At 46.4% G+C, this 22,999-nt stretch overlaps 9 protein-coding genes across 9 annotated transcripts; 7 read left to right on the forward strand and 2 right to left on the reverse strand.

Moving 5' to 3' along the window:
* The first annotated feature begins 460 nt into the window (after positions 1-460).
* On the forward strand, positions 461-2,073 carry F4822DRAFT_185906 (uncharacterized protein). Its single transcript, XM_051453478.1, has 6 exons — positions 461-677; positions 737-1,112; positions 1,170-1,287; positions 1,338-1,402; positions 1,453-1,483; positions 1,534-2,073. The coding sequence occupies exons 1-6, from the start codon at positions 498-500 to the stop codon at positions 1,928-1,930; spliced, it is 1,167 nt and encodes a 388-aa protein (XP_051317212.1). The 5' UTR covers positions 461-497; the 3' UTR covers positions 1,931-2,073.
* A 3,080-nt stretch (positions 2,074-5,153) lies between these two features.
* Positions 5,154-6,199, forward strand: F4822DRAFT_396718 (uncharacterized protein). Its single transcript, XM_051457555.1, has one exon. The coding sequence runs from the start codon at positions 5,375-5,377 to the stop codon at positions 6,065-6,067; it is 693 nt and encodes a 230-aa protein (XP_051317213.1). The 5' UTR covers positions 5,154-5,374; the 3' UTR covers positions 6,068-6,199.
* A 250-nt stretch (positions 6,200-6,449) lies between these two features.
* F4822DRAFT_396720 (leucyl-tRNA synthetase) lies at positions 6,450-9,860 on the forward strand. Its single transcript, XM_051457556.1, has 2 exons — positions 6,450-7,054; positions 7,113-9,860. The coding sequence occupies exons 1-2, from the start codon at positions 6,542-6,544 to the stop codon at positions 9,549-9,551; spliced, it is 2,952 nt and encodes a 983-aa protein (XP_051317214.1). The 5' UTR covers positions 6,450-6,541; the 3' UTR covers positions 9,552-9,860.
* A 347-nt stretch (positions 9,861-10,207) lies between these two features.
* F4822DRAFT_185924 (S-adenosyl-L-methionine-dependent methyltransferase) lies at positions 10,208-11,470 on the forward strand. The gene has a single exon (XM_051453480.1). The coding sequence runs from the start codon at positions 10,382-10,384 to the stop codon at positions 11,411-11,413; it is 1,032 nt and encodes a 343-aa protein (XP_051317215.1). The 5' UTR covers positions 10,208-10,381; the 3' UTR covers positions 11,414-11,470.
* F4822DRAFT_185923 (carbohydrate esterase family 1 protein) lies at positions 11,471-13,037 on the reverse strand. Its single transcript, XM_051453479.1, has 5 exons — positions 12,412-13,037; positions 12,326-12,355; positions 12,145-12,269; positions 11,715-12,094; positions 11,471-11,646 (listed from the first exon to the last, which is right to left on the reverse strand). The coding sequence occupies exons 1-5, from the start codon at positions 12,685-12,687 to the stop codon at positions 11,528-11,530; spliced, it is 930 nt and encodes a 309-aa protein (XP_051317216.1). The 5' UTR covers positions 12,688-13,037; the 3' UTR covers positions 11,471-11,527.
* Position 13,038: 1 nt separating this feature from the next.
* Positions 13,039-15,120, forward strand: F4822DRAFT_185932 (multidrug resistance protein). Its single transcript, XM_051453481.1, has 5 exons — positions 13,039-13,785; positions 13,844-13,928; positions 13,995-14,646; positions 14,698-14,760; positions 14,817-15,120. Exons 1-5 carry the CDS (start codon positions 13,389-13,391, stop codon positions 15,075-15,077), a joined length of 1,458 nt encoding a protein of 485 aa, XP_051317217.1. The 5' UTR covers positions 13,039-13,388; the 3' UTR covers positions 15,078-15,120.
* A 43-nt stretch (positions 15,121-15,163) lies between these two features.
* On the reverse strand, positions 15,164-20,351 carry F4822DRAFT_427295 (uncharacterized protein; the record flags this gene model as incomplete). The annotated part of the gene is made up of 6 exons (XM_051460712.1): positions 15,164-18,172; positions 18,231-19,193; positions 19,242-19,526; positions 19,582-19,632; positions 19,684-20,130; positions 20,202-20,351. The coding sequence occupies 6 exons, from the start codon at positions 20,349-20,351 to the stop codon at positions 15,164-15,166; spliced, it is 4,905 nt and encodes a 1,634-aa protein (XP_051317218.1).
* Positions 20,352-20,544: 193 nt separating this feature from the next.
* Positions 20,545-22,979, forward strand: F4822DRAFT_396751 (Fructosamine kinase-domain-containing protein). Its single transcript, XM_051457557.1, has 6 exons — positions 20,545-20,800; positions 20,862-20,980; positions 21,040-21,339; positions 21,458-21,705; positions 21,899-22,114; positions 22,165-22,979. The coding sequence occupies exons 1-6, from the start codon at positions 20,737-20,739 to the stop codon at positions 22,292-22,294; spliced, it is 1,077 nt and encodes a 358-aa protein (XP_051317219.1). The 5' UTR covers positions 20,545-20,736; the 3' UTR covers positions 22,295-22,979.
* F4822DRAFT_427297 (uncharacterized protein) lies at positions 22,578-22,874 on the forward strand (the record flags this gene model as incomplete). Its single annotated transcript, XM_051460713.1, has 2 exons — positions 22,578-22,706; positions 22,770-22,874. The coding sequence occupies 2 exons, from the start codon at positions 22,578-22,580 to the stop codon at positions 22,872-22,874; spliced, it is 234 nt and encodes a 77-aa protein (XP_051317220.1).
* Positions 22,980-22,999: the final 20 nt, after the last annotated feature.

A 22,999-nucleotide genomic window follows, 5' to 3' on the forward strand; every position in this document is an offset into this window, starting at 1 on the left:
CGGTCGATCACGATCGTAAGTAATATGGTTGAACAAATTTCTGCGTATCTTGGTATGAAAATATTTGCTAGGACCGGCTACTCCGCTTGCTAAAGTCAGGGGAATTTAGAAGAAAAGCCTAGGCTCTCTATGCGGTTTTCTAGGTTATGATGCTGTATACTCTTAACAGACCCAACATGTGAGTGGCGTATGCTCCTAGGGTCAGGACATAGAACCATGCGATGCTCCACCCTAACCCAGTCGGAAGAGAACACTCAGACTCTTTCCCGGCAGATTGTCAGTACAGGCAGATTGTACAGAACATGATGCTTTCTGGGAAAGGCTTTGCTTTGACAACAAATTCAAATCTTCTATTCTCGTCAAAACTTCAAAGTGTATAAGTATGAATTATAAAGCATATCGCCCCGCTTGAACTTCGTATACTCCCTCCTTTGAAGTTCATTCGTTTTGAATACCTCGCGATCATTTTTTAAACATTCCCTTCGCTTACATTCAACATGAGCGCGTCAGCACCCTTGGCGCCCGAGGTGGCCGCTCAAGATAAGGGCCCTTCCATTATAGCAGCTAGTTGCGCCGTTACTGCTATAAGTACGCTCTTTGTTATTGCCAGATTATACGTCCGTGTCGGGATAATAAGGAATTTCCAACTTGATGACTACTTCGTTACAGCCTCGCAGGTTAGTTTGGGCAGGTGAACTCGCGGGTTGAAGCCGTATCTAATTATATATGCATCTAGATTTTCGGATGGCTCACCGTCGCTTTCGCCGTTGCCTCCGTGGAGTCGGGTAACGGTCAACACACGGCTATCTTAAAACCAGACCAGCTTTCCGGCGCCGTGCTATGGACCATGGTGGGATTCGCGCCAGGTGTTATGTCTTTCAGTATCCCGAAGCTTGCCGCCATCACCCTGTTGACAAGGCTCCTAAATCCTAGCGACATGCATAAAAAATGTCTCTGGGTAATGGGTGTGATGTGTGTATTGATTCTTAGCGGTTGTATCGCAATTCTCTTCGGACAATGCACTCCGTCTCGCGCTCAGTGGGACTTTTCTATCACGGAGAAGACATGCATTAACCCCTATATTCTTGTGAACTATTCTATCTTCGCAGGTGGTAAGTTGCTTAACCCCCTTTAGATTATATCCTCGTCGCAATGCTAACGGGATTCAGCCTTCTCTGGATTTGTTGATTTGTATCTGGCAGTGTGGCCGGCGACGGTTCTATTCTCACTACAAATGAACTTGAAGAAGAAGATGGCCCTCATCTTTGCCCTAGGATTGGGTTCAGTGTATGTTTTGATGAATGCCCCTGAGAGTAAATCCAGCTAACAGACTTCAGTGCCTGCATTGTTGCTATCTACAAGTGTACTCGTATTCCCGGATTGGCAAGTCCTGACTTCACTTGTATGTCTTTGCCTCCCCCCTTTTATTAATTGTTGGGCTAATTTGTTTAGATGACACCGCCGACTTGACGATCTGGACTTGGTGAGTATTTTATGCTACTGTATGCGATTTATCCCACTAATACAAAATAGTGTCGAAGGTAGCACCATTATCATCGCGACATGCATCCCGACCCTACGACCTCTGGCGGATCTTCTATTTGGTAGGGCTGCTTTGGGTGGAAGCTCTGGCGACCGACACGGATACAAGCACTACGGAACGGAGCGAAGCAACAACACCAGGGACGATCTCGAGATGGGTGGATCGAAGAAGCGCAAGATTAAGGGACCTTATGACTTGGATACTCGCATGGATTTGGAGACTCGTATCGACCCGGTTAACGAAGGCAGCCAAGAAGATATCTTGCCGCGAGATGGAGCGAACCCGACAAGCAAGCGTGGCGATGGTATTGTCCGGACACAATCAGTAACCATCCAGTATGGCAAGGAGGACAATAGTCCAGCCAAGAAGTACGAAGAGTGGAAATGAACAACGGGCGGGCTGGGTCGGTGACTATCCACGAATTGACGCCGGCCTAGACACTTCGGCGATAATGAAAGCTACGCTGGTGTGCCCCGACTTTATTCATTCGTTCGTTTACGTTAGGGTATTGGAAAATATGTGTATTGTTAGCAACTGTACAAGAAAAATCATAAATACTATATTAGTAGATGGTATTCATCCATCAAATTCACACTCGTTTGTTCTATCACAGCTGTGGACTGATTGTCCTATCAACTCATCTACAAATTGATTTTCATCGAGCTTCTCGAAGCCGACGTGAGATACCAACCCCAACCAGTATTGGCAAGTCTTGATCGTACTCGATCTTCCATAACACAAGAAGCATGTCTATCCCTGGATACTTCTCCTTGCCAAGTTCTCATCGTAAAAACAGGCCAAGGGGCAACTCCCACGCTATAACTCTCTGGGCACAAGTGCGGGCGAGGCTACAAGCACGTAACGATCGACTCACCATTCCAACAATGAATCCTTGCATAGAAGGTGAAAAATTGACATCGTGCGCTTTGACTATATTTCTAGCAGGGTTATCATGGCCGGTACCTTATTTTGCTAGAATCATCATTGTGAATACATATCGTAATCGTAAAAAGCGATGGCTTACTTGCCAGTCTTGCGGTAGTTGATAATGGTTAGTCTACGGGCATTGCCGCCATCAAGCATCCGGAGTGAGCTTTTCCCTTGACAAGGAACTAGTGGGACGAGCCCCGAACTCGTATCCCGATGTGTTCGTGCCTAACGAAACCCCTTGGCTCAATTTGGTTTATCATTGGCACAAAATTTTATCTCCCTGGTCGTGATAGCGTCTATCTCTCAGCGGAGAGAAGTCCGGTATTTGTCCCAATACTCTGGATAGTACGCGTAACCACAGCACCATGCTCATCACCCCGAAGTACCTAAGGTGACCGATCACAAAATCGCAGCAAAATTTGCACTAGGTATCTAAAACCGTTTAAAATTTACCAAAAATCTCATTGCTACCAGGGGCTTAGTGGGGAGTTACATCGATATAGCTATATTGATCATCAGTGGTGAATTACTTCCAGTATAGCTGCATCTCTACCCCCCCCCCCCCCCCCCCGGGTACATACCTAAGTACTTGTTGGTTACACATCATATTTCTACGTCCAGTGATTACACTTCCAGACGACGAAACATATGTTGGTGCCCATTCGTATTGGTAATTTGACAAAGGAGACAATCAACCGCGAAGCCGAGGTAACACAAAGCTTTGTAGCGTTTGGTACCTTAGGAGGCCGTCGCCCAATATCCTGCCCAATTGAACCCACTCGGAATAACGCGAGGAGAGATTCCGAACCGATTGTCTGAAACGAAGATCATCGATGTCTAGCGTCCGCGCCGCAGAGACGAGCGGAGCAAGCGGAGTCTTTATAAGTCTCGACCTTGCTCGGCCGGTATTCGCTCCATCATTCCTGACCCAGTAAACAAAGCCCTGTATTGTTGGTACGCACGAAATATTATGTGGATCCTGGACCTAGTTCTATAGAAGGCTATCATTATTATGTGGAGTCGGTAATCGGATAATTCCTGTGATGTTATCATGATTTCCTAGGTATACACAAAATTGGGTATTCAATGCTTAATTTCTGGGGTCTAATTTTGTATTTGCGACCCTTGGCTCTATTATGAGGGTTTTTGACATGTCTTGGAATTTTTATCAAGGGTCTGCTCTTATGGATATACCGCACGGTCTATTGTTTTCGTCATCCTATATAGTATCATGGCACGCTCACTCAAGTTTAAGAACTTTAAGGGATGAAGAGGCAGGATGTGGTTTGACCTCGGTTTCTTCGGGTCCCTTGTTTGGGCCCAAGTGCCTCGAATATTTCGCCATCGGTATATCGTGATAAGACTAGCCCTGACGACCGCCCTTTCATATTACACAACTTGTATAGGTTTTTATGAAAAAATATGTTTAAGTATATGTGAAGTATATGTGAAGTCAATACTTCGCATTTTCTCCTCGAAAATCTTCATATACAGGTTTCAAATTAAAAGTACTATCATGGTTTCCTCTTGAAACTAAAAGATCTCGGAGGCAACTTAACGGATTCAATAGGAAAAATCTCATTCATTCCACGGACGGCGAATTCCCCTTAATTGTCCACAGGAAACGCCCTTGATACTGTGAGCGCCAAGATATCTCCTGCGTCACAGACCCCTATCTCGAGATACGTCGTATACTCAAAGAATAGTGGAGGTTGAAAATTTCGAGTAATGGCTGGGTAAGGGTATGCCAACTGCGGAGTTTCCTTTTCATCGCGACGGCATTCGATCACAATCTCGATTGTTTTGCTCCCTGACACAAGGGCAGGCCGTTGTTAATAGACATATGTGGCACGATGTGTGGCACGACAGATTAACGATTTTTCTGTCAAAGCTAGCCGAAGGAGCTATATTGGAAAGGGAGGTGAAATATAGATACTCATATGTTATAAGGACCTCTTTGTATACAAAGGGGTTCCCCATTTTGATTATTTGCTCTTTGGGAGTCTATCGTATGGTGCTCTGGCCTCTTCTTCGTATCGAAACACATTCCAATACATCAGTACATAATCACCTCGATGAGGTATTCATCTCGGAAGGGTGAATACGCTAGTATTCCCTCGGAAACGCTTGATATTCTTCGCCCGCGCGAGACACGAAAATAAGAAAAAAAATTCATAATTATTGCCTGGCATATACCCTTATGTTGAACCAACCCCTTTTTATCTATGTATGTAATTGGTAAGCACCATAAAAGCCAATCACTTCTCTATAATGAACAAATCCACTATTCATTACTAAAGGTTATTAAGATTGTGTAAGACCCTATTTTTCATATTATAGTATACAAAGCCCATTAAACTATGCATATGATAGTATAAGGTTGAAGCGTATAGCAACCCATTCGGGCCGATTAACAGGGGTAAAATACAATGGGTTAAGAGTTACACGCTAAAGACAGCCTTCACTACTTTATTACCGACGAATACCCTCGGTATAATCTTAGGTACCTATACTAATACACTTTTGTTTAAGATGAGGCTTTGTTCTTACTAATAGTAACCAACCCTAACACTATTTGTTGAGCATTAACAATATTTTTGTATCGAATCTAAGTTAAATAGCATTGTATACCAGTAGTGAAAGAAGTGCGTTGTTATGTATTAGAAAGGCTCTATGACTTGCATTGTATCGTGATGAATGACATTGTTAAACTAAGAGTTCAAAGCCTGCCTACCTAGGTAGGTAATATATAAATGTCGCCAGAAGCGCACTTGGAGTTGAAGTTCGCAGTTCAGACTACACAAAATTGCAAACTTATCTACTAAAAAACAGGATCAAGATATCAGACCAAATCCCCCTCGTAATTACCATACACAGGAAACAAGTAATTATTTCGTAACCATGGCACAGTCGCAGACGATGGAGCACATCAACGAATTCTGGGGTAACAGTGTTACCTATGATGAGCTGTCCAGCCAAACTCAAGCTCTTGTGAACAAGGGGTTTGAGATTGAGCATGAGCTTTCCGAGCTCTTCAAGAAGGCAAAGACTGCAGAGGACGGCGAAGACCTCATGCCCAAGTACCGGGAACTCAGTAGAAACTACTGTGACTTCCTATCTGATGTCAAAATCCAGATTGCTGGCGAGAAAGCAGAGCAACTCCCCTCAAGTGTTGTTCAGCAATGGGGTGTTGACCTTAGACAGACGTGGCGAGCACTCATCGCCGCACAGAGCCACTATTACGAGATTGACTATTACAGTATTCCTCGTGAGGTTGAGGACATTAAGCCTTATGTGCATGATATGTTCAAGCATATCGCAATGACTCAAGATCTAGTCGCCATTAGCACCGAGAAGGTCAAGAGGATCTACAATGAAATCAGAAGAGTTGAAAAGCTGGATGTTAGCGTAGAACACCAGGGTGATTTCCTCAACTTAGATGAAGAGATTTCTAGGTTATACATTTCTAAGGTATGCCCGCCAACCGATGCGGAGTTGGAGGCGTCTGGGGTCTATTCTACTGATGTTAGTGGTATGGACCCGGACCCATCATCATCGGATGGCGAGTATAATCAGAACTGTAGCATGATGTAAGGTCTATTACCGGCTAGGCGAGATATCAGGACAGATAGTAGTAGATAACTTTGATGTAGCTGCGCTACTATACCTACGCAGGTACATAGGTAGGTAATATCCACAAGTTTGCAAATGGGATGAATCATATAGTAAAAATCGGGTGAAGAAAATTGAAAAATTAAAAACCTCTCAAAAAGTCGTGGACAAATATGTACATGTGTATATCTTGATGACTCATCAACAGTTGTGTAACTGTGCTATGTCATTCCTTATGCCATCCACCTATTTTAGGTAATCAAGAGCTAGCTAATTACATAATAACAAGATTATGTCATCTATGTATATGTATTATGTAATCACTGCCGCTTCGTTTTTTTCCCACTTCCAAAAAAATTTTAGAGGGGAATCTGTCTACCTTCATATTTTATCAGCTTGCTGTATTTCGCTGGGCAAGCTTCTCTCTCGCGCGACAGTGAACATGCGAGGTACTCGATGTATTCTGTAGCGAGGAAGTTCGTAGGTCAACCGCGGCCGCAATTGAAGCTTGCGAGTATCTGGTCGACGACTCCCCGAAACTCGATTCTCTTGCGATCGTATGCAAATGCGCGCCTCGACTTGCTACCCGCTATAGACCGAAAATGGCGTCAAATACCGAACCGATGCGGGCGCCGGGACGAAGAAGCTCGTACTGGTGCTCCTACGCTCAAGCATGACGATTCTCGACCTGCCAACGAACGCATGTACATCCTGTCTATGTTTCCATATCCGTCGGGAAACTTACATCTGGGACATCTTCGAGTATATACCATAGCCGATGTGATAGCGCGCTTTCGCAGATTGCAGGGTCATGATGTGCTTCTACCAATGGGCTGGGATGCCTTCGGGTTGCCCGCTGAAAATGCGGCAATTGAGCATGGCATTGACCCTGCCGTCTGGACGAGAGACAACATCGCGCGTATGAAGGAACAACTTGAATTGATGAATGCGAGTTTCGATTGGTCACGGGTTCGTCTAGATATATGCCTTTATAGTAATATAACGCTAAATATTGATCGTTGCGTAGGAATTTGCAACGTGCGATCCAGAATTCTATAAGCACACACAAAAAATATTTTTATTGCTTCGCGAGCATGGCTTCGTAAGCCAGAGAAAAGCAACTGTAAACTGGGATCCTGTTGACAATACCGTGTTAGCTAACGAACAGGTCGACGCGGATGGTCGATCATGGAGATCGGGTGCGAAGATCGTTCAGCGTGAGCTTAAACAGTGGTTCTTCCATATCACAAAGTTCAAGGAGTCGCTATTGCGAGACCTAGAGAAACTGGCAGTGGACGATGCTTGGCCCGAGAGGGTCTTGACCATGCAAAAGAATTGGCTGGGTCGGACCGAGGGTGCCTATTACGAGTTCCTTACGTATACTAGGGATGATACATCTAAGTCTCAAAAGCTGAAGATTTACACAACTAGACCAGAAACCATTTTTGCAACCCAGTTCGTCGCCTTGTCGCCTAATTCGGCTTTGGTACAGCAGATTGCGCAAGAAGATCCGAAACTGCGTGACTTCGTGGAATGGGCAAAGGACCTTCCTCCCGATACCACAGAAGCTTACCAGATCCCTTATCTCAAAGCGACCAATCCACTCTCTTTTCTTAGCGATATTCAAGGCACAAGCGTCGAACCTCTCCCTGTTTATGTAACACCTTTTGTTAGAGGGGATTACGAAACAGGAGCGATCATGGGAGTTCCAGCTCACGATGCAAGGGACCATGCGTTCTGGGAAGCACATCGTCCCGGTGAAACCCTCAAATATGCCGTCTCGCCTTTAGCAGATGGTGCTACCTCCACCCTCAAGAATAAACCTTATTTAGAGGCGGGCTATATGACCCCTATCGCCGGTCCCTATTTTGGAGTATCATCTGATGCTGCAGCAAGGGGTATTGTCTCCCGACTTAGGGATACCACAAACCTCGCGGAAAGTACCACCAAATGGAGAATCCGAGACTGGCTGATTAGCAGGCAGAGATACTGGGGCACACCTATCCCAATCATCCATTGCGATACGTGTGGCCCCCAGCCTGTTCCAGATGACCAACTCCCCGTTACTTTACCTAAGGTTGATAACCATTGGGCGAATGGCCGAGCTGGTAACCCATTGGAGTCTGCTACGGACTGGGTCAACACCTCTTGTCCAAAATGTCATGGCCCGGCTAAGAGAGACACTGACACAATGGACACCTTCGTGGATTCTAGTTGGTATTACATGAGGTTTCCGGATCCTAAGAATTCTAAGATGCCGGTGTCTGAGGCTGCAGCTAAGAATTACCTTCCGGTTGACATCTATATCGGTGGAGTTGAGCACGCTATTCTCCATCTTCTATACGCTAGATTTATCTACAAAGCAGTTATGGGTATTATGTATCCTGATACCAAGGCTAGCGGCGGAAAGGCAGCGTCTCTTGATTCGCTACTCAACTTCTCAGGAGAGCCTTTTAAACGGCTCATCACACAAGGTATGGTGCACGGAAAAACATACTCAGACCCCGACAGCGGTCGCTTCCTAAAGCCAGATGAGGTAGACTTATCAAATCCATCCCAGCCAAAAGTAGTCGCATCGGGAAAGACTGCGACGGTTACATTTGAAAAAATGTCTAAGTCTAAACATAATGGCGTGGATCCAGGTGGTTTCATTGCGAAGTACGGATCCGATGCCACGAGAGCGCATATTCTCTTCCAGGCACCTGTTGATGAGGTCCTGAATTGGGATGAAGATAGGATACATGGTGTTACACGCTGGTTGCGCCGTCTACATGATCTCGTTCGAAGGATCCAGGAAGCAGGAGAGTCGTCTCATGCAATCAGTGGCGAATTCAATGCAGAAACCTACTTCAAAAAGCTCGAGGGCGCGGATAAAAAGAAAGCAGCGCAACGGGCCGCGGACGTAGAGGTCTGGCGTAAAACACAAGAGACCATTATTGCCGTCACCAATGCAATGGAAAAAGTGCACTCCCTCATCACCGTGGTTCCTAGCTTAATGGGTCTCACGAATGTACTCATCGACAATAAAGCGGCTTCGGATATAATCAAACGAGAAGCTGCCCTTCGACTTATACGGATGACAGCACCTATCACGCCAGCATTCGCTGAGGAATGTTGGAGCATCCTCAACCCCAACAGCGAAAGCGTATTCACAGAAGGTGTAAATACTTGGCCCACATCAGACGGATCGCTAGAACTCCTAGCACAGCCCCAGGCGCTAGATCATATCCAGTGCGCCGTCCAGGTGAACGGGAGATGGCGGTGCACGGTGGATATCCCGGCGAAGCCAACGGACATAGCACCTGAAAGCGAGGAGTTCCGGCAATGGGTTACGGAGCAAATCCTTGAGTCTGAGGATGCGAGTGCTAGACTCGTTGGGAATGTGGATATTCGTAAGGCGACGAAGGTGGTTGTTGTGAAGGGTGGTGCGGTTGCTAATTATACGGTTCCGAAGGGGAGTGCGTAAATGGAAAAAGGGAGGAGGGGGGAGGGGAGGTTAGATACCCGACTCAATGCCTGATTGTATGTATTAAAAATGGATGGATGTTGTATATAGGTATGAAAAAAATGATGCGATGATGTAAATATTTACTGAATGTTGGCCGATGCCAGTGATGCCATCCATTGTTATGATTGTCTTTTGCACGTCTGTTTGGGGGACTTAGGCGCTAAAGTTACTGATGGTGTTTACGTAATAGCGCACATATGCCAAAGTTCCAGGCTATTCATACAGGGCGTGGAGCGCTGAAGTTACCTGCATTCCAATAAGTTTTAGGGCCGTAGTCGATCGCAGCACTTGGATTGGTTGGGGTCACACGAGGGTTAGAGTGTTGGGGTTGGAATGGCGCTGGGGCTCGGGTTAGGGTTGGGGTTTTAGTTAGGGGTAGCCATTCCCAGGGTTAGGAGTTTAAGACTCAACCCTGAAAGGCATGCGCTGTACTACCCCAGATTCTTAGCACTGTGAGGTCCCGCTATAGTTGGAGCGTATTCCCCACTGGAATTGCAGTAAAATAGCTACCTAAATTCTCCAACTTCACCCATTATAGAGGCCAATCTACGAAACTCATTGAAACACGACGCCCTATATTCCGCATTTATAGCGCTTAGGAAATACAGTATCTTGCTTCCTACCCACGCACTGTAAAGAATGAAAAATGAAAATTAATAAAAACTCTGAGCCGGCTCACTCCATCTTATTCCCAATTTCTTCCCTATCACCACGCCTTTAGAAACCGTCTCGTCCGCCGGGATACTAAATCCTAGCGGTCCCGTTTCCGCGGCGTAGAAGGTAGATAAATGCCACGCCTGCCGCCGTCGTTATTTCGACGCGCGTGGGCGGTTGAGCTACACCTCGCGACACTGCTGCCAGCGTGTAGGGACTTGACCTCGGCGCGAGACGAGTTGCGCTGGATTCGCGAGCACGTAGATTCCTTACCATATTTCAATCACAGTCAAACCAACGTCAATGTCAATGTCGACAAAAAAATATGGCGAACTTCTTTGGGAAATAAAAATAAGTTAGTGACCAAACTCTGTCGAAAGAGAGGTACCGGATATCCCCTACAGTATGTCCTAGGCTCACAACCGTTCGGCGACTTGGAGATTAAGTGTCGGCCAGGAGTACTGATCCCGAGGCACGACACAGAAACTTGGGTTTTAAGGCTTGCGGAACTCATTGAGTGGGAAGATGGCAACGAGGAGCGACCGGATCTGACGATTTTGGATCTGTGTACCGGGACCGGGTGCATCCCACTATTGCTACATTCGCGACTACGGGAAGAATTCCCTAGGATAAGCGTCGCGGGGATTGACATTGATCCCAAGGCTGTCGCACTCGCGACCGAGAACTTGAAGGAAAATAAGCGAAGAGGTCTACTCTCCGAAGATCCAGCGCAGAATATTCAGTTCGAAAGAGCTGATATTTTCTCCGATGAATGGATATCGTCGCTATTCCCACAAGCAAAGCGAGCAATTGAGACTAGAGGAGTGGATATCCTCGTGTCCAACCCGCCGTATATCTCAGCTAAAGGTTTCAACTATGATACACAGCGCTCGGTGCGCAATTACGAACCTAAGCTCGCCTTGGTTCCATCACCCACGGTCTCGCATTCCTTTTCTATACCGAATGTCCGACCGGAAGATGTTTTCTACGCTAGGATATTCGAAGTCTCGCAGATGCTCCAGCCACGGTTCATTGTCCTTGAGGTAGGAGACCAGGCACAGGCCAATCGCGTGATCGAGATGGCGCAGAGTCAATTTGGCAACGACAACGTCGACTACGAAATTGAGAATTGGGCTGAAAGGGCTATCTTCATACGTAGAGGTTGACACTCTCCACCGGTGTTTCCACTGCGACCCAAACGGAATATTTACAATCAATATTATACAACCACATCTACACAAAACAATATCCTAAGTATACCTATCCGTATCTGAAGTTCTTTACGGCTTAGTAAACTTGTCGAAGAAATCCATAATAATCTGCGACGCCTGGATATGTGTCGGGCCCTCGCCCACCGAGATTTGGGAAAAGTTGATCTCAGTCGAGGCCCAGCAATGGCCTACACAGTTCAATGTTAGCAGAAGTTACTCATTGCACATGAGATACAAGACCTCAGAACAGACTCACCCATATCATCAACCTTCCAATGCTGCAACACACCGTCGGTACCGCCACACGACCAACCGGTATGATGCACGTCCCCATCGAAGCTGTCTTCAACGCTTTTAGTGCTATCGTCGCACCCATTTCGCTGTGCCCACCAGCCAAGCCATGTTTCAATAGATGGTTCTTCGCCGCCCTCACCATCTCCACCATCATACTTCACACTCTCGTCACTACCACCGTGCACCTCCAATAACGGTAGCGGGTTTCGCGCCGGCGCACAATTTCCATGCGCGGCGTCGTCATCTGTATAGTATGACCCAGATGCGGGCGCGAAGGCCGCGAAATTGTCGCCTACTGCACTGCAGGCAATGGTGTTGACGAAGCCGCCGCCTATGGACATGCTATTTTTTCGGTTAGGCAATTTGTAAGTGTAAGACGACAGGCAACTCACCCTGTCGCATAGATCCGGCTATCATCTACACAGTATGCGCCCCGGACGTCATCGAGGAGGTCCGATACGAACTGCAGGTCCTCATCAACTGATACCTCGGAGTAATTCGCGCCAGCCCATGCGCCCTACGGTTAAAATCTCAGTCGATCAATTCATTTAAAGTACATTAATGGATACTTACGCCGACGCCGTCGGGATAGACCATGATTTTCTATGTTTCAATTAGCACCTCTTTTTTGGGACTCGGGGGCATCCAAAAGTACATACATTTGCGCTGAATCGATCCTCGCTCATTTTCGTGTCGGCTTCAAAGAATAACCCAACGCTGCTAGAACCATGGAACCCGAGAACCACCGGGTACGGCGATGACTCGCTGTAATTGCTCGGTAGGTGGATTGAATATGTCCGCAGCCGTCCGCTACTCGTCAACCCGCGGTAGATATCAGGTATCGCGTCGGTCTTACCGCAACCCGCCGAGCCATCTGCTGCCACAACTGAAGCTGCTGTCGCCGCGACGACCGCCGTGAAGCCTGCAAACTTCATTTTTCTAATATCGTCCGGATGAGAAATGGCCAAGAAAGAAGACAACCAGCACCCCACAACATATCAGCAATACCTATTTATTTAACTCAGGGGCTCATCTGTTTATAAGTCGCTTGTTCATTTCAGGAGACCGAGATCGACGGATCCGATCTATACTTGTCGATCATCCGCCAAAAGATTGCATGTGATAGGTCAGGTCCCCTGGGTTCATAACCACCTGCCCGAATCGTAAGGTCGAGATACGGTATCTGGTTGGACCCTGGTATAATTAGACTTGTAGCGCATGTAACGTAAAGCTGGTCCTGAGAACTTGATATAAAGTATTGATTGACCGAGAGATACACCTGGTTAATGCTTCCGGGCTGGGTTTTATGCATAATTTGCCTCCGAGGGGTATGTGGTTCTGAATTTATGCTTGGATTGTGAGGGAACTACCTACACACTCCCGCGACAACCATGTAGTAGATAGCTTCATTCATGTTATCATGACAAAAGGCGCGGAAAATTTCAATTGGCCAATGGCAATCCAACCTTCGGGTCGAGCCGCAAGATCCACGATCCAACAGAGCTTTTGTTGGTGAGAGCCGCCGTATATCGGCCTCCGGAGATCATGCGGGGTCGGGACGGCGGAGCAGATAAAATCATCTTGATTGTGTTCAATCAACCATCGCCTATTCCTATCCTAGTGAAGGAAGCAAAAGATGGCCGCCAAGGGATTTCAAGACACGCCGATGGTCGCGGAAGCTGTGTACAATTATTCAGTGTTCACCAAGACCGAAAAATGGTGTATCATCTCAATGGTCTCGTACGCGGCCTGGTTCTCGACACTGAGCAGCTTCATCTACTTCCCAGCCGTGCACCTCCTATCGGAAGATCTGTCCGTCTCGGTAGACAAAATTAACTTAACCATTACTTCATACATGGCGGTAGCGATGATAGCCCCGACTCTTGTCGGCGATGCTGCGGATGTGCTTGGCAGACGGCCCGTTTATATGGTTACTTTGAGTCTCTATGTCGTGTCTAATATTGCTATTGCTTCATCGAAGTCGTACAGTGCACTTTTAGGTCTACGTGTGCTACAAGCTTTAGCAATTTCTGGTATGAATCTAGTAGAATTTATCTAGTAATTATTTTGGCTGAGATCAGTTACCTCTAGGGACATTTTCCATTGCGTATGGGGTAATCACCGACGTCGCATCTCCCGCGGAAAGGGGCTCTTTCGTCAGTGCGGTATCTTTTGCGTACGTCAATTTCGGAATCAACCTCAAATATCTCAACTAATCTCTTACGGAATTATTGCTTTCAAGTATAACAATAGCGCCGAGTATCGGGCCCATCTTAGGTGGAAGCCTGAGTTATGCCGCTGGTTGGACGTGGATTTTCTGGTTCCTCTCGATCGCCGCGGGACTGTGCTTGACGATTATGGTCTTGTTTCTCCCGGAAACGTCACGAAGAATCGTAGGAAATGGGTCCATCAGACCTCCTAAACACTTAAGACTACCGGTTCCGAAGTTGATGCGCCACTGGGAAGCAAGCGACCAAGTCGTAAAGCAAAAGCGTCGGATGCCAAACCCCTTAAAGTCCCTCACTATACTTATACGAAAGGATAACGCGGTCATCATCTTTGGTTGCGGTTTACTTTATGTCGTATATACATGCATTAACGCCTCACTTTCGGTTCTATTCATTGATATATACAACCTCAACCAGTGGCAGGCCGGGATTATATACCTTCCTTTTGGACTTGGGGGAATGGTGTCTACCTTCTTTTCGGGCCCGCTTCTTGACACAGCATATCGAAAAGCTAGAGTGAAGCGAGGTCTATCGACGGATAAGGTGGTTGGAGATGATTTGGATGATTTCCCGATCGAAAAAGCGCGCCTCAGTGTTATATGGATACCATTAATTGTGACCACGGCCTCAATCGTCGCTTTTGGGTGGACCTTGCATTACCACCATGTCGGTATTTTACTCTTCGCATTAATCGTATGTAAAGCTAATGCGAATTAGCACATCGCGATCCCTCTCAGTCTTCAGTTCGTCGCAGGCTTGTGTATGCAACTCGACTTCAGCGTGAGTTGCCCCGCCCCCTCTTTACGCACATTCCAAATTGATGATACCACTCCTAGGTCTATAATACCCTTCTAGTAGACAAGAATCACCGGACGCCAGCAGCCGCTCAAGCCTCTAGTAACATCGTGCGATGTACTTTTGCAGCAATCACAATATCTTTCCTACAAAATTTGATTGATGCGATAAGCATTGGTTGGACGTTCACGTTCATGGGCGGACTCTGTTTAGTCGTTGCAGCTCTCTTCCTCGTCGATTATCAAGTAGGGACGCGATGGAGACAGCGAAGTATAGACTCGGATCTACGTATAGCCACTTGAATATATTTGGAGTATATGCGAAATAGGTACCGGTTGGGCGATGGATACCGGTGAGGATCGACGTGAAGTACCTTGTTTGAAATGCATTATACCAGGGCCGGACACCTGACGGCGATCACTCCCCCATCTTTTACGCATAGGAATACTTTTTCCACTTCCCATACGGTACATAGGAGAGGTATATCTGCCCATTGCTTCTCAATCCAATCTCCTGGGAGAGTGAATATTTCACTGAAGTTTTGGGCAACGGCGTCCTCCTTTCGCCGATTGGAATGAAAAGATGAGTCTGTAGTGATAACGCCACTGTTAGACCAAGATACCGGGACAGTTGTTAACGCCCCAGGATGTGTGGGAAGTTGGTAAGAATAAATGCAAAGGTTTTCAGCAAGAAACACAATGCGATTCTGAAATTGGGAAGAAAGTAGGTACATAAATTTGGATGGCATATCAGGGAAGTCGATTGGAGTTATTACTCTCGGTTCCGGTTTCTGTTCAGCGTCCGGCGTCACCCCGGTCGGTACCAAAAGATCCGAGACTCTGAAGCAATGGAGAGAGTGTTGTAGACAGCGGTCTTGAAGCCGCGCTTGTACTAATATATGGTTTTCATTTCGAGTGGCGACTATTTTCATAGGACGGGAGCTCATATAATAACTTGATGTTGTGTGATATGTTTGGGCTATGGCTAGATTCCAATCCATAATTTGTATCCGGTCGGTTCCAAAACCTATGATCAACTCCGGGTTTCTTGGATGAGCAATCCATTGACATTTTGGTCCAACTAGCTCTAGCGATCTATCCACGGACAGCGACAAAAGCGAGATTGTGTGAACATTATGGAAAGTCGAGACCAAGAGGCGACTCGATTTTGGGTGAAACAGCAATTGTGTGATGGGCCCCGCAGAAATCTCTCTCATTGAAATTTTCACCACCGTTTCTAAAACTGGCTCCGAGGAGCCTTCCTCCAAAGCCACCGACTTAATAAAGACCGTTTTGCTAGCATCTGAAAAGCTTATGTATCTGCCGTCATGGCTCCAACTCATCTCTAGAATCTGCAAGCGACCCCGGGGAGGGTGGATAGTAAACTGTCGTCCATTGTGTAAATCAACGAGGCACACTCTTCCCATATCCGTGCCATAACTATAGAGTCGGCCCGTCGGCGAGGTTGCGAGCGCTATAATAGACCCCTCCGCCCAAGCTTGACAGAAATTTTTTGTAGAGACAATAGAGATATTTTGGCGGTCGCTTTCGGTTTCACCACTGTATGTAGGTTGAGCCGTAGGTTTTATCGGCAAATCTAGCTCCCATACATTCCAATGTGACGCTCGAATATCGTAAACCCGTGTGTAATCATGACCAAATGTCAACCCTAGGACAAAGTTCTGAGATGTAAAGTGGTGTAGAATACAAAGGTTGGTGGTGTTAAAAACTTTGACTATCCCATACTTATCACCAGTTGCGAGGAAATTTCCATCTTTACTGACAGACAATCTAGAAGCTCCTATAAACCTTTCTTCCACCTTGCCGTCATAAGGACTCCATTTGAATAACACACCTTCCACGTAAAGACCCAAGACTTCAGGGTACTGTGGGTGCCAGACAGCATCGATGACTTCGCCCCTGGCAAGCTGTTCTCGGGTTCGCCAACAGTGCCCCAGATGTACTGGTCCATCTACTTCCCATGCTGATAGTGGGTGTCCGCGGTAGGCTACAACAGCCAGTGCCCCATCCTGACTCAGAGCCATGTAACTTGATAAGTTTAGGAAGTGTCCCTCAAGTTCGGGTTCATCTAGATTCGCCACGAGCTGCCACGTCGGTGACTTTTTATTTAGGTCGAGTAACCGTAAACACTTGTCACCATGACCAACAAGGAGAGAATCGTGGTTTTTGAATACCATAGAGACAGGCCTTGGGCGGGAGCTAGGATTATCAACTGAAGCCCTGCAAGTCCCGGTGGAAGTTTCCCATACCTTTGTCGTCCGGTAACCATAGGTCGCAAGCAAGGTAGCCGTATTATTGAATTCTGCTCTGTGTAAGAACTCCCCATGTTGAATAGGAGAGAACTTCACTTCATCAAACGTCGAAGAGCTGTATATGAATACATTTCGAGAAGTCGCAATGCCGACTAAAGTGGCAGCGGCTACTATAGTTGATGCTTGATCGTTCAAATTAAGCGGTATGCGCGCAACTAAGTCGCCCCAGTTCTGGAAAGGCGCGCCCAAAATTGCAATATTTTTCGCTTCTATTTCCCCAAAAAGACGGTAAATCGAAGAATTCTTTGGGCAAAGGGGGGGAATCTGCTTGTATATAGATTCTGGATTTCGTCGTAAGCCCGCGCCAAATTTTCCTACGAGCTTCGCAAAATCCGTAGACCAAGCCCCAAGGAGTTCCTGCTTCACAAGGTACTTCGCATTGTTTTTTTGTTGTTTAAGGAAATGCTGCGCGAGATTTTTTGAAACTTGGATGAGTAGTTGCTGTTGGTCGTTGGTCGCGACAATATGTATCCATGTCAGTACCCAGTGGTTCGTTAGGAATTTCTCAAGAACACTTTCAATCTGTTCGCAACCATACGCCGTTAATACCAGATGCGACGACCACCATTTTGAAGCATAGTGAACAAACTCGGGGGTCTCATTCCGGTTCACTTTTGATCGGAGGCCAATGGTCATAAGATGCTTCATACAGCACAAGAACATGTGCTTATGAGCAACATCGGGATCGACACGGAACGAGCGATTATTATCGCTAAGCAAGTATTCTCGAGCGGTTTGATGTATTAGCGTGACATTGCCTTCATTGTCAACGTCCAAAAATCCACCACACAGGTCAACAACAGACCTTCCAAGGTCCAGCAACTCAGAACTATCCTCGTCCAGTATTTGTGATAACCCCACAATTGTAAGCCCACGGAATGAACAAGTAACACATTCCAATATGTTCAATGCTAAAGCTTTATTCGATTCCATTTGATTCCGAGCAATTGACGAGGCCATTCGATTATAGAATGCTTCCATACCGTTTGGCAATTCTTGAAGTGCAAGCTCAACGTCGGCTCGTCGATGACATTGATTCAACTTACTAATAGTAAATCGTATCCACTGAATGGTTAGTTTTAACACTATAACGGTCTAAGATGTACCGATCTTCAGAACTTACAAGAAAGTTGTTTTGCGCGTCTTGCACGATACGGCTCACAATGCCCTCCTTAAAATCGGGACTCCCAGGCAAGATAAGTTCGTGGCGAGTGTAGTGCTGTAGGTCTTCTTGATGTCCCTCAACATTTATTGTACCAAAATTCAGAGAACTTGGGACTGTCTGGAAGGCAGACTCTATCTCCTGTATTCTGCGACCCACAATCAATATCCTAATCGGGATAGAGGAACGAGACACTTCAGAGAGCGTCTTTATGATGCCCCTAGGGTCGTCTGCTTCATCTAGCCCATCTATTATCCAATAGAGAGGCCTCTGCTCGTCTATTCTGAAGAGAATGGATTTGAAAATGTGATCCCAAGTGGTTGTATGGGCCATTGCCCCATAGTGAGTAGCTTCGTCAAGATCAAGGAGCTTTTGAGAGAACTCCGGAATGGCTTGGGCGAGTTGGTAGGCGAGAGAACACAATAGCGAGTTCAATGTTCGTTTCTTCTGATCACCAAATCTAATGAAGAAATATTGGCAATAAACACCTCGCTCCACAAGATTGTTGATGATAAACGAAGACAGCACCGACTTTCCAGTGCCGGGCCCTCCACTTACCCAAAGAAGACGAGATGTTGGCTCGGGTGTCTGGAGCCATTCGAGAAACTTCTTATCTTCGATAATCCATGTGCAGGTCCCAATGACCCATTGGTCTCGAAAGAAGCTGTAATCAACAGCGGGGAGCTCCGTAATCGCTAGCAAAGATTTGAGATCGTGAAATTTCTTTGAACTTCGCAATACTAGTGTCTTCGACTCACTAGCCGATCGACACTTTTCGAGAAGCGACACCAGAACATTTTTCACGGCAATATAGTTGGGGTCTTTAGGACTGTCAAATTTGCAGACCCCATGATGGTCTGCATCCAATGCCCTCGAAATTTCTCCAGGATATCCAAGGACAGAGGATTCCTTTTCTAACACCATCTACGTTACATTAGCGAGCATACGAGTGTTGGTGGAAGTTCATCCTACAATGCTTTTAACCATAATTGAAGTAGCCCGAGTCTCATAGAACGACACGATGTCCAGCCGAGGCGCTACGTGCCGAAACTGTTCGTTGAGCCTCTGCAACGTAAGAGAATTTTTTACAAGCTCAGATATATAGTTCTTCGAACTGATTATCATGGTGGATTGTAGTATTCGGTTTAATGTCTCAGCGAGATGTGTACCACGGTGCGGTGTAGATAAGAAGACGATTGCAGAGACAGCTTTGATGATAGAATCATATTCAGGATCATTCTGACCCTGAATATACGCCTTCCAATCATCGATCGTGAGCATATAGATCCGTGAATAAGGAACAGCCACTTACTTCTTTAACCACGAGTCCACCCATGCTATGAACCACGAAAATCAACGGCACCTGGGATTCGAATCAGCCACGCCTCATATTAGGAACTTAATCGAAGCTTACATCTCCTATGTTCAATCCCTCATTTTGGTAGTCTCTTGCATATTTCATATCATATAATAGATCTTTAGCAAAGTCCAGTATCGACGTACTGACACTCCCCTTCATACGAAATTCGGCATTATAACCAAAGGTTAATATTCTAGCCTGACAGATGTCGGCCTCAAGGGGTAAGAATTTTAATGGCCAGAACAAATCTGGATCTTTATTTTTCGACCATGTCCACCGGCTCGTACCCCCAAGTCCATGGACAAAGATGATATCCGCTTTAGGGACATCCTTAGGTGTATATACCACGGTTAGACCAAGGGGCCCCGCACCAGTCTCATTATCACTTTGAGAGACATCCTCTCGGATTGGAATTGAGACGTCGAACGGTATTGAGCTTGGAGTCTGAGATGAACAACTTTCATCGCGACGTTTCTTTCTAAGGCTGGATAGCTTCCGGAACTGGTGAGGGGTTAGGTACCTTCTGGAGCCTCGAGACACTATGAATAACTAACCATTTCTTACAGAGGTACTATCCCGATAATACTACGTCCTCCAAAGATGTCGATAGGCGCCGAGTAAGCCGATGAGGTTAGCGATGAGATAAGTAGACATGATGATGATTCCTTTGCGTATGACGATGGGAGGTTGGTTCGGCCGTACGCACAGCCCAGATTGGCCATCCATTGAGAGCTTTCGGTTTCCCATGCAGCCACTCGCTAAGCCTGAACCTGTGATAGGCGCAGCCGACAGGAAGACTCGGCCCGACGCTCACAGTGCCGATCCATAGCCTCACTTATCCCCGTGCATATCATCATATCTCACATTTCAGAGGCGCCACCCCCCCTCCTCAATTTTATAATCACCAACCACCACCCCCCACATTCATCCAACAAGACACTGAGATGCAACGTAAACTGACACCAACAACACGGGGGCCATATTTCGTCGCCCGTTTTATAGACGACATGTTACCTCCGGGATAACAGAAGCTCGAGCTTTCTTAAACGCCAGATGATTTTTAAGGTATTTTACTTGCGCGGTCTCTGGACATAGGGCTATGGAGTTATGTCGCCGGGCTGGGTATTAGGGATTGGGGGAAACATTCCCATCAACCAAGCCGTTCTAAATGGTATGGACAGCTCACTCGAAAATATTGGCACACTTAGCTACTAAATTAACCGTCTCCGCAGTTATGCCTAATGGTACTAAAATTATCTCCGCTGAGTCGAGTGGAGTATCAGCTTGGGCAAGGACAGCGAAAATATCTGTCATTTTACCAGACGGAAGCTCAAAGAAATATTTCCTGAAGGTAAGGATTTTCCTTTCCCACACTAATAACATCCACCATACGAATCTAACATAAATAAGTGTGCGACAGGTTCCAGCGCTCGAGCCCTAACCGAAGGTGAATATCACTCTGCGACCGCCATTAATGATGTTGTAACTGGCCTGGTGCCGAAGCCGGTCGGATGGGGCGAGTACCATGACGGAAAATCATTGGTATACTTCTTCTTAGGAGATTTCCATGACATGGACTTTTCTGCTGCTCCGGACCCTGTCAGTTTTGTATCCCAAATAGCAGAACTTCACCAACGAGGCACCTCTTCGAATGGTCAGTTTGGATATCCCGTACCGACTGTGTGTGGCAAGATGGAACGTACAGTAACCGTAAGATACCTAGGTACCGTGACCGCCAGAGGGAACATATGTAATCTCGATGGGCGTCCTCGACAGACGACTTCGCTAAATTGGCCCAGAGATCGTGTCGCTAACCTTTCTCATGCAGTGGGAATCGAGCTGGGCTAAATCCTTCACGCATCAACTTAAGGATGTTATAAAATACGATAACGAGGCCAATGGCGCCTGGCCGCAATTCGACGCCGCGTGTGAACAGCTCATCAATGTGGTCATTCCGAGACTATTGGGGGTTTTGCAGTCCGAGGGCCGTCATATTACCCCGGCCTTGATTCACGGTGATCTATGGGAACATAATATAGGAACCGACAAAGAAACAGGCAAATCGGTATTGTTTGAGGTACGCATGGTGTCCCACTTCGTCTTTTGTTTTAATTTTCATCTTTCAAGTGCTACTTTAGTATGCTCCTGGGCAGTTGACCCCTGACTGACGGTGTTGTAGTAGGTAATGCGAGTTCTCCAACAACATATGGAAGCTATGACCTTTTAGGATACGAATAATCGGTCGCTAACAGACATGTCGATATCTCAGTCCCGGGTGTACGTATGCTCATAATGAGATGGAGTTCGGGACTTGGCGGTGTACATGGGCGACCCATTTCAAATCACCAGTCTACATGCAACATTATCAGCAACATATCAAGCCTTCAGCGCCAGCAGAAGAATGGGATGACCGTAACCGCCTTTATAGTATCCATCCATACTTGAACGACTCAGCCGGGCATCCAGGCAGTCAATCAAGAAAAATGTTAGGAATCTTTAGCCCCCCTTTTTGCGCCACTTGCTAACCCCTATTAGAGCCTATAACGAAATGCTGTATCTTTGCGAGAAATATGGGCCCTCGGATAGCCTCGAAAAGTACGATCCAGAAACAGACATTAGCATTACGGGTGCTCACCTCCCATTTGTTATAAAACAGTTAGAATAAGGGTTAGTGGCACCATATCTTAGTCGTGGGCGTACATCCGAACCCCAAAGAAACAACCAGTTTTCACGATTACAATAGCGCTGTTTCGGATCGTTGTCCTTCGGGTACGGGCAACAATTCTATATAAATATAGAGCGATCCCATATAATCTCTACTTAGTTATCATCTAGAGCTACACCAACACATTCAAATCAGTACTATCATCCAAATCTTCGATAACCAATTCCTCTAATTACTACTTAGAACAACGTCACATACCTTTCCGTAAGAACAAGACGTCAAGATGCGTTTCATTGAAGGACTTAAAACGGCCTTAGTCCTCACCATCGTCCCGTTCGTGGTGGGAGCTTTACTCCGCGTTGCGCTGACGAAGCAGCATAAACCGCACATGGATAAGGGCTTCGCGCAGGGGGTTCGATGTATGAATAATTACATGTACAACAAAAATATGACTGAGTACCGTGAGTGCATGAAGGCGGCGGGCATGCTCCCGGAGAAGCCCCTCGTCGTCCAAGCTCAACTAAATGAACAGACAACAATGCAGACGAAGGTTAAGCATCCATCCGCTGAAGTTGATTAAAGGTATTCCAGACTAGATTCGTTGAGTCGCTATGAACAATAAATAGAACATAGCATCATTAAATAAACAATTTGTATTTGTTGGGTGAAAGAAGTTGAGTCCGGGATATACAGTGCATGTCTCGG

The sequence above is a fragment of the Hypoxylon trugodes genome (genome assembly GCF_022578975.1).
Source record: "Hypoxylon trugodes strain CBS 135444 unplaced genomic scaffold F4822scaffold_3, whole genome shotgun sequence".
Taxonomy (NCBI): Eukaryota; Fungi; Ascomycota; class Sordariomycetes; order Xylariales; family Hypoxylaceae; genus Hypoxylon; species Hypoxylon trugodes.